At 35.2% G+C, this 10,924-nt stretch overlaps 1 protein-coding gene across 2 annotated transcripts in view; it reads right to left on the reverse strand.

Moving 5' to 3' along the window:
* The window catches only part of Tll1 (tolloid like 1), a 241,358-nt gene that overhangs the window by 61,603 nt on the left and 168,831 nt on the right, over positions 1 to 10,924 (reverse strand). For both annotated transcript variants that reach the window (XM_008824950.3, XM_029559553.1), the window contains exons 13-15: positions 8,894 to 9,089; positions 6,075 to 6,200; positions 3,991 to 4,151 (exon numbers count right to left, since the gene is read on the reverse strand). In XM_008824950.3, coding sequence (XP_008823172.1) covers positions 3,991 to 4,151; positions 6,075 to 6,200; positions 8,894 to 9,089 — 483 coding nt within the window. The remainder of the gene's footprint in view (positions 1 to 3,990; positions 4,152 to 6,074; positions 6,201 to 8,893; positions 9,090 to 10,924) is intronic.

Here is a 10,924-nt window from a genome sequence, read left to right on the forward strand (position 1 = left end):
AATGAATCTGAAAGTATCTGTCATGTCTTATTTAATTATGATAACAAATATATAAGATTGGTACATTTAGCCTGTGAAACATCTACTGTTAATAGAAGTCATTCATTCCATTTGTGTGTGGGGGCGATAATAAAACTGATAACATGTTCAAAATGATACTTATCACACATGGTTGTGGTAGCTAACAGCCTGGAGTAATATGTTGTCAAGTGTTATATACCAGGAGCATAGTGTTGTGATAAGAGCAGTGTCATACACAGTTTCCAAACTGAAAGGCAGACCTGTACTATACAATAAAAAGTCCTTTATCTTTAAAGCTTATTTTAAAAAATATTTTATTTATCATTTTTATTTTAGGTGTATGGGTGTATTGTGTGCATGTAAGTGCATTCATGTCTTGCAACACCCACAGAGGTCAGAAGAGGGCATCAGATACCCTGGAACAGGAGTTATGAATGGTTTTTAGCCACCCTGTGGGTGCTGGCAATCAAATCTGGGTCCTCTGTATGAGCAGCCAGTGCTCTTAACTGTTGAGCCATGTCTCTAGCTCCTAAAACTTATTTAAATAACTCAACTTTCTAGGTTTTCTTGCCAAGTAAGGTACCATGAGTTGTTCTGTAGGATTGCTATAAACAAGATTATAAAGAAATACAAACTCTTTTCAGTGAAATGGAGCCATGAATTTGTAACAAACTGAAGTCATCTGATTTCACTGTAATGCACCAGCACCATCAAGATGGAAGAACCAAAGTGAATGCCAAGTATTCTTAAGCAATTTTATGGCCTCTAACAGATGTTTCCAGAGCACTTTACCCAAGCTCTAATGGAGCACATTCTAAAAAACACATCTTGCATGAATGCCCTTATTATATAAATGTGTAATTAGCAGGGTTTAACAATGCGTAAGATTGAACCCTGGGGCATGATCTGTACTTTGAAATATGTCAACTCAAATTACTGGTTCCTGTGATATTAATTGGGTGATAAATAAACAAACTGCTCCAGGGAAAAAAAATGAAGTAAGTTTTCTGCCTATTTTGTTAGAGTGTGATGTTTGTTTTGAAAGAGTCCCATACAATGCAAGAAAAATGTTTCTGGGGATAAAGTTCTTTACCATGGACTTTCCTATCAGGTATCAGTACAAGGATAAAATGATGAAATTTTAACTTAATCCAATATTCTATGAGTTAAGGTTTTGCTCAGGCCTTTTATTGTAAACACGTAAGTTATTAAACTACAAAAATACACAGAATGCTGAGGTGACTGTCCACATAGTAACACCATTATACATTTAAGAACTCTGGCATAAGTTAACAAAACTTGCAACCAGCCATTCCATGAATGATGACCATTACTGTGAGAATAATGATTTCTAGAATACAAAACCCTATTTGTATAAAACCTCCTCTGCTCCTTCCACCTAAATAGAAACCTTTACTCTTCTTAAAAACATATGTCAATTAGTGACTCAAAATGTCTCACTTTACACAACTAATAGCTTTAGGAAAAATTATGTGAGTAAAAGTTCTTCAACATTCAGTTCATATCAAATCACAGATTGCTAAAGAAATCGCATTTTCAGAAAGTGTACCACATGCAAAAGCATTTCTAAATGTATCATAAAAATGTTGTTTTACACAGTTTAGTATTCACTCTGATCCATGTTAGTTATTAAAGATAAACGATGTTCCATGTGGATTGAAAACATTAACAGGGGAGCTGGAGAGATGGCTCAGTGGTTAAGAGCACAGGCTGCTCTTGCAGAGAACCAGGGTTGATATTCAGCACCCACATGGTGACTAACAAATACCCATAACCTCAGTTCCAGGGGAATTTGATGCCCTCTTCTGACCTCCATGGGCATTCGCATGACATGAGCATAATTATGTTCATGCAGGTAACATATTTATAAAGATAAAATAAAAAAATAATAAAATATATTTTAAAAACTACATTAAGAGGATAAACTGCCTGCCTCATCATCTATCTTGAATATGTTATTAGAAAATAACATCAAAAGTCCATTGACCTGTGTTGGTATGGGTGTTTGAGTGCGCATGTTCTTTCTGTGGTGGTGGGTGTGTAAGCACTTGTGCGCATGTGCATCTAGAGGGCAGAGGTCAGCTTTAGTTGTCATTTTTCAGAAGCTGCCCACCTTGGTTTTTGAGACAGAGTCTCCCACTGTCCCTGAGGCTCATGTATTAAGCTATAATGGCTGTACAGTAAGACCCAGGGTCACATGCCATGATGCCTGATCTTTTATGTGGGTGCTGGGTATACAACATGGGTCCTCATGCTTATGTGGTGAGCACTTTACCACCTGAGTTATCTCCTCAGTCCCAGCCATTGACTTTTATAATGATACAATTCTCTAAAATGCCTAACTTTGCCATACAAAAGTTGCCAACCACTTTTAATTCAAAGCCCAAATAATACTCCTAAGCACCATTACTACAGCTGAGTGAGGGGGAAAGAAGTGTTTAAAAGCAAGAATATTATCAGAAAGAAACAGACAAGAGACAAAAATAAGTCCATCAAAACAAAAGTGTATATAAAACCTTCAAATACACCCAAAACTGTGTGCAAGGGACATAGATATGCTATGTTTCTGGTTCTGTGTTTTTGAAGTTTCAGCAGACATACAACCAAGACAAATCATTTCCACGAGTTAAATTTAATATTATTTAGTGGTGTTAAATCATGTTCATTTAAACATAAATGCAGAAATGGAATTCGGAAGAAAGGAAGAACAATGTTTTAAAAGAAAAAAAAAGAGCTGTTAGGAAACAAATACTTTTAAGCTGGAATTAATGCTGTGCTAACCAAAAATCCAAGTGACAGTTTTCTAAAAGTCATCATTCCTTGGCTTGCTATTCTACTGGAGCTTGGTGTCTGCGGACTGCATGTAGGCCTTCCAAAAAATGATTTCACTATTTTCAATGGGGTAACCTGTCAAAACAACGAACTCTCAGTCCTGTAAGCTATGTTTTATACAGGAATGATGGCTTTGGTTAAATTCATATTTTCTTAGAATAAAAGGAATATTTTTGGTATATGAACCACAAGCACAGTATTGAAAATCTACAGAAGGTAAATAGACCCACTCTAAAACTCGCTGCACCTTACTCCCCTAAGTAGATATTTTTGTTTTGACTCAACTAATTGTTTTAATTTTTTCAGGGAATATCTACATGACATGAAAGAAGATCCTAGAGGGCTAGAGAGATAGCTCAGTGTTTAAGAGCACTGGCTGCTCTCGCAGAGGTCCTGTTTTGAATCTGAGCACCCACATGGTGTCTAACAGCCATCTGTAACTCCAGTTCCAGGGAATCTGACACAGTCTTCTGCCCTCTGAGGGCATTGCACAACACAGGTGCACTTACATGAATGCAGGCAAAACCCTTATACACATAAACTAAAAATAAATAAAATATTTTTTAAAAATCAGATTTTAAATATTCTATAGTTAATTAATAAATCATGGAAATAGAGCACATTAAAATTACTAAAAACTCTCCAGGTAATTTTCAAACTTTCAGAAACATTATAAAATTTCATCCATGAAAACAGAATCTTAAGTACACACAGAAATGAGCAGTGAAACTAAGAAAGAACACATTGCTGTGAACACATCGCATTGCTGTCCATCTTTAAGTTTGTCACTTTACTTTCAGGGATTCTCAAAATGTGATAAAACAGTGTCACAACCAAGCCTGAATTCCTTCCCACAAATCCAATCAGAAAGCGACTGGTTGTCACAATAACTTTTATGCCACCATTGTCAGTGACTTTTTTTGATAAGATAGAAAATACCACAGTAAAAAAAAAAACTGACTTTCTATATGAACATAGTGTTATAGTTGTATGTAAATTTATTTTACAGTTTTCCTTTTTATATGTTTCTGTAATTTTCCTGGATTCTACAGTGAAAAATAAATGTTACTTTTTTTAAAAAATGTGATAAAATATATAGATGTTTTGTTCACTTACTTCATTGCCTTCCAATTCAAAAAATTCAAATTTCACAGAAATTCTGTATTGGGTTGGTGCAACCACTTGCCACACACAATTTTTATTTGGTGGGTATTCTTTGGGCCAGCCAGGAGTGGTTATTGTGCCATTAAGTTTGGTAAGAAGTCCACCACAAGCAGCTAGAAGCAAATAGAAGGAAAGATACTTGTTAATACAGACCTCTCCTCTAAACACTTTACCACTCACACCCACCATCTGATCACTAAAAGCAAAGCATCTTGTAGATGTCAAAACAAAGAGCGGGGAATATTAGAGTACCAAAAAGTCCCATAGAAAAAGAGAAGAAGAAAGAGTACATGAAGTTGTCAGAAAAAAAAAGATGGGGAGCTATGGCAGGACTTGGAGGGAAAGGAGTGGGTTGGATTTGATCAAAACACCTTATATGCATGTATGAAATTCTCAATAAATTTTTAAAGCTTGAAAAATACCTAGAGCCTGCATCCTCAGTCCATAGGTTTTAGTAAAACAATTTATCGTCAAACCCCATTGATAGACTGATCACTGGTAGCTTTGCAACAAAGCAAATTATGGCTCTAGTATAAAATTTTCAGTCACTTAAAGTCTGGGTAATACAAAACCAGTTCTGGATTTTCTTCTCTTGCCAATGTGTATGAAACATCCTGTAGTGTTTTGGCTACTATAAAATTAAGAGAAAAATGGTCTCTGTAATTTAATGAAATTTTAGGAACTGAGGAAAAATATGGATGATAGATAGTAGATGACATAAACATGATTGATCGATAATAGATGGATGGATGGACAGATGGACTGATAGACATAGATAGAAAAAAATATATTCTGATGCAATAAAACAAAATTGTTTATTTCTCAAGTTGTTTTCCTAAAACAAGGAAGGATGTTTAATCTACAGTAGTAACAGAGATAAATTGTAGCAAACATGGCATATTTATTCCAATTATTCCATTTAACAATAGTTTCCTTTTCCTGTAAATGACCTATCTAAAATAAGCATCACTTACATTTCTTTACTTCCAAGACCATCAAAGTGGATTACAAAGTGCTCATTTTTAGAGAACTTACATTTTGGTGATAAAACACAAAATTTTAAAATATAACTATAAATAGTAGACTGCTGACATTTCTGTGAAGGTGCTTTGACAGAAATCTTAAAAAGAGGATGACTAAAGGAAACATCAGTCAATATTTCCTGTTTGTAAACTGAGGATTGAGGCCTATATTGAAATGGAGAAAGTTAAGTGAAGCAACTTTAAATTCTGAAGACATTTATCACAGGCCCTGGTAACAAAACAGTGTGCAGGAACCCTCATGTGAGATAGCAAGAAAGGGATTAGATAGCCATAGCAAAATGCCTTTGTTTAATTAGTCATTAATTCATAACTCATTAATTCATAAAACCATGTAGCTTTATGCTAAATGCCTTTATGTCTGTGGTAGATTGTAAAGACATGAAGATGGCCAAACTCAGGCCATTCAGGTCAGTAAGTGGCATCTACACATATATTATGCTAAAAAATGATAAAAACTACAGTGGATAAAGGACAGATACATACAAAGATAGATGATGGGATACATGCATGCATAAAGGGAGGTGTGGCAGGAGGAATGGATGGGTGAAGGTGGGCTGAACTGAAGAATGAACAGATGAAAGGGGCAGATGATGGAATGGCTGGAGATATATATAGATCTACACTAAACTGGAGATAGAAAAGATATAGGCCTCAAAAGGAGGAAAGGACTGATCCTAACAAGAATCCAGGCAAGGTTTATGTCTGCTTGAGTCATTGTAGAAGAAAGTGAGGAGAGAGAGAGAGAGAGAGAGAGAGAGAGAGAGAGAGAAAGGGAGGGCAGAAGAGGAGGGGAGGCAGGATGGGAGAAAAAAGAAAGACACACAGAAAGATATGTATAGATGATATACATACACATATATGCAAAGAGAGAGAGGAAGAAAGGGAGAGAGGACAGAAGAGAGGGGAGGCAGGATGGGAGAATGAAGAGAGACAGAGAGAGACACACAGAAAGATATATATATAGAGAGAGGGAGAGAGAGAGTCCAGTCCTACCTTCACAGCTCCTCCTGTCGAGCCCCAGTTCATACCCAGGCTCACAGGCACACTGGTAGCTGCCCAATGTGTTAAGACACCGCTGCTCACAGCCTCCTCGGTCAGGTTTGGAACATTCGTCTTCTTCTATAAGAATGAGGAAAGTACAAAAATTCAATAAAAATTGCAACAATAACAACAAAAGGAAAACAGAAAAACTAGGGAGACAAGAAGAATAACATGAGTGATCAAATTGCAATATAGACATGTATGAAAACATCACAATGAAACCCACTATTGTGTATAAATTAATAATGTATAAATGTTAAATAATAAATGTATAAATGTTATAGAAATAACATTTTTTAAAGCAGAAAAACTAAAAACTGAGGATAATTACAGAGTAATTAGGGTGTCCTGCATTTAGCAATGAGGATGCAAAACTTTAAAAGATATGGTTAGTAACAGCTTTGAATTAAACAGAGACCACTCATTTCTTCACCAAAAGTTTAAGAGCAATGTATGAGCCTGTGGTGAAGACATACAGGAATTCATGTTGCTTCAACCTAAAAATGTTGAACAAGAGAAAGACTAGATGCTTGTGACAGAGATCACTGAAAGTCATTGTACAGTGCGTATTTTTCCTGCATTTTAGGTCAAATAGATATTATTACAAATAGATATTAAAAGCCTAGAAATTTTTCTTAATTGAATTGAAAACGTATAGTTTCAATTACTGATTTCATAGTATAATTTGTTAGATAAATCTCAAAATATGCTTTTAGGAGCTGGAGAGACACACACAACTAAGAGACAGAGCATGCGCTGTTCATATCTCAAAGCCCTGGGTTCAATTACCAGCACACACCCACACATAGAATACACACAAATGCTTTTAAGTAACTGTCATTGAGAAGCAGATTGTGGTGGCTATAAATTTTTGTAAAAATGAAACAGCTGTTGACTGGACTTCTTTAAATTTAAAGCTTCATTATTTTTTATATAGACATTGAGACTGAGGACATAGCTCTGTAAATGCTAAATATATATTATTATTAAAGCACACCATGACAAGTACGCCATGATTTTACTTTTCATACATAACCTAGTGTGGATTAGGCAAATATTAAATATCTTGTGGAGAAGTTATGGATCTGTAAAATAGTAAGCACTTTTGATAAACACATAATCACAAGAAAGAAATTTTACGGTATGTTTCTGCCACTGCAAAATATGACACACACAGAAAAATTTAAACCGATACATTTACATTTATAGAGCTGAAGTGACAACTTCCTTTGCCTTTCAACATACAGGATGAATACCTAAGTGACTCTTGTGAAAAATGCATTAAACTGTTGCTATTTAAGTGATGAAACATTTACACGCCTATTGGTAAATTTAGACATAAGTAAATTGAGCGTCATTTATCCTATAAAATCCAGCACAGAGAAAATTTTGTTTATTGTTCCCACAGGAAATTTTTATTAAAAATTATGCACTGCATACGTGTCTATAAATTCCCTTCATGTACATTTGATGTTAATGTTTGCACTAACATAGCTTTCATTTTTACTTTAGTAAATGCATACTAGAATAACTCAAAGTATTTCATGTAAATTGAAAGCTTATCAGCAATAATTCTTGGTCAAAGGTATTTTAGCTATTAGTATATTGTGCTAAAGTGGTCATAATTTGTTTCTAATGTGGAGGAACTCCATTCTCTAAGATATTCTTTATAAATGTTGGCTACTAGAAATGAGTTGATAAACTGCTTGTAAACAGAGCCTCTTCTATTACTGAAAGGATTTTCTCCCTATACATAATTATATTTCTGCATCTTTCTTTCCTTCCTTCTTTCCTTCCTTCCTTCCTTCCTTCCTTCCTTCCTTCCTTCCTTTCTTTTTCTTTCTTCTTTTTGGTTTTCTTGAGGCAGGGTCTCCCTGTGAATTTACAAAGATCTACCTGTCTCTCTGGCTCCCAAGTACTAGGATTAAAGGTGTGCACCACCACACCCAGCACATTTTTCTTTTTTCAAATTGTGCATGTGCGTGAGTGTGTGAGTGTACACACACATACATACACACACACACACACACACACACACACACACCACATTCCAGAGCACAGGTGGCATTAGACAGGACAACTTTCAGGAAGGGGTCCTTGATGTCCACCTTGTTGGGGCCAGAGTCTTTTGTTTCTGTTGTAAAGTCTACTAGGGGCTAGCTGAACAATAAGCTTCTAGAAGATTTTCCTATCTTTACCACCCATCTCACAATCAGAGGTCTGAGATTACAGATGCACACAAGGCATTTTCGCCTGGGCTCAGGGGGATCGAATTCAGGTCATCAGGCTTGAGTGGCAAGTGCTTTTACCCACTGAGCCATCTCTGGTACCTACTTTGTATTTTTCTATTTTGAATATTTCCATTTACAAATAATGAAAGAGAGAGAGAAAAAAAATAAGACAGGAAGAAGGAAGGGAGGGAGGGAGGGAGAGAGAGAGAGAGAGAAAGAAAGAAAGAAAGAAAGAAAGAAAGAAAGAAAGAAAGAAAGAAGAAAGAAAGAAAGAAAGAAAGAAAGAAAAAGAAAGAAAGAAGGAAAGAAAGAGAAAACATGGTATTCTAAGGTGGTATTCTAATGCGGGTCTCAGTCTGTATGTTTCAGTGCTAATATTTTACATATCATTTTTATTTTATTAAAACTTGCTAAAATATCCTTACAGACAGTGCATACATTAACTTCCAAAATGTCAATCCAAATTTCCCCCAAATTAAAAGCTTAATATTGCATATATACATGACAAAGAAAACTGCACTTTTGTAAGCTGCAAATTACCTTTAAAAAAGTTAGCTGCAAACCCTGCCTTATTCACAGTTCCATCAGAAACAAACTTCATCCACAGAGTATTGGAGGTAGATCTGATGTCGTCAGGTTTGTCATAACCACAGAATCTTCCTATCAAAGGGCTGTTTTCACTGGTCCCATCTCGAATTTCTAGGTGGTCATAGGAGCAGCTGTCATGTCTTTCAATCTACAAATTGTGAGAACATCTGTCTCATTAATAGATATTAATAAGACAAATGCAGTAAGAAGATTATTATATATTTTCCAGGCCATAGCATTAAGTTGTTAGTATTAAACACAACTCAACAAAGAGGAATCAAGAGTGTATGTGATGATTGCTACACCCCACACAAAGAACTTCTTAATTAGTTTTTTTTATGTTGTTACTTTATTTTTTATTTTATTATTTTTATTTTATGTGTATGTGTGTATTGCCTGCATGTAGGTAAGTGCACCCGTGTTGTACAATGCCCACAGAGGTCAGAAGAGGCTGCTGGATCCCCTGGGACTGGAGTTAAGGACATTGTTAGCTGGCATGTGGGTGTTGGGATTCGAACCCAGGTCTTCTGCAAGAACAGACAGCATTCTTAACCACTGATCATCTCTCCAGCCCCTCTTAATTAGTTTTTAACTGAATTATTGTGAATTTAATACGATGTATTTTTATCATATTTAGATCTCCTCCTTAGTTTCTTTAAAAAAATCTATGGAACAGTGCATTCATGTGAATCCGGGTTAACAGAAGTTAAATGCATTGATTTATTGATTGATTGATTGATTGATTCATTCATTCATTCATTCATTTAACAATTGATTCACTGATTCATTGATTCATTGATTGATTCATTGATTGATTCATTGACAGTGTTTCATGATGTTTCCCAGGCTGACATTGGAACTTATATTCACCATTCTCATTGTTTCTCATTAAAGCCATGCTAGATTAAATTTAGCAAAGTGTTTTAGTTTCATTTTAAGTTGACTACTGTTTCAAAATCATATTAATAAGTAATAAAGCAACATAGGCACTATTGAAAATGAAAAATATTTCCTTATGTGATTTAAAAAACTTAGATAACTGACTTTATTCTCCATAGCACACAAAGTCTTTTTAACTGATGTACAATAAATCACTTCAAGTTTTAATTTTCAGTAAATTCAGCTCACTTAGTTATAATAGGAAGTTTGAATATTTTTTAATGTATACAAAATATATTTCTTGGGGATGATGGCTCAGCAGTTAAGAGCACTGACTGCTCTTTCAGAGGACCCAGGTCAGATTCCCAGCACCCACATGGCAGCTAATAACTGTAACCTATGTTACATGTAGGCAACACACTCAGACACATAAAAATAAAAACACAGTAAATATATATTTCATGAGTAGAATGCATAAAAATCACTAATTTTAGGGTTAATTCCACTAATATTATTTAAGGATTACCTGTAACTTACATACTATTTGTGTGTAGCTGTACTGCGTGGCAGCACAAAAGAAAAGTAACTCACATTCACACATAGTAAATGTTTGTAATTAAGTTGCTTAGCAAATGAAGTATTCCTAATATATGTGAATCCATAATAACTCAGCAATACATTATCCTTTTATAACACCAATCCTGGAGACTTTATCACTAACAGGAATGGTGGTATTTACACACTTTTCCAGGTTAAATCTGATTGCAAAGTCTGTGCAGTGAATCTCCTCCACTGATACTAATTTTATCTGTATCTTGCCAACTACATGTACTTGGGAGTAAAAGCAGTGAACATGACTGAAAATACGAGTCATTTCTTGTATCCCATGTCATTGTTCAGTATTTTCCCAGCCATATCAGATAATTTTGTCAATAAATATTTGGAATAAATATAAATATGGATAAAGTTAGAAACTTCCCAGCATCCATATGGTGGCTCACAACTGCCTGCAACTCCAGTTCCAGGAGATCTGATGCCCTCTTCTGGCTTCTGAGGGTTTCTGAACACACATGGTGCACACACATGTTGGATCATATATATATA

The sequence above is a fragment of the Nannospalax galili genome, unplaced genomic scaffold (assembly GCF_000622305.1).
Source record: "Nannospalax galili isolate Female #2095 unplaced genomic scaffold, S.galili_v1.0 scaffold109, whole genome shotgun sequence".
Lineage (NCBI taxonomy): Eukaryota > Metazoa > Chordata > Mammalia > Rodentia > Spalacidae > Nannospalax > Nannospalax galili.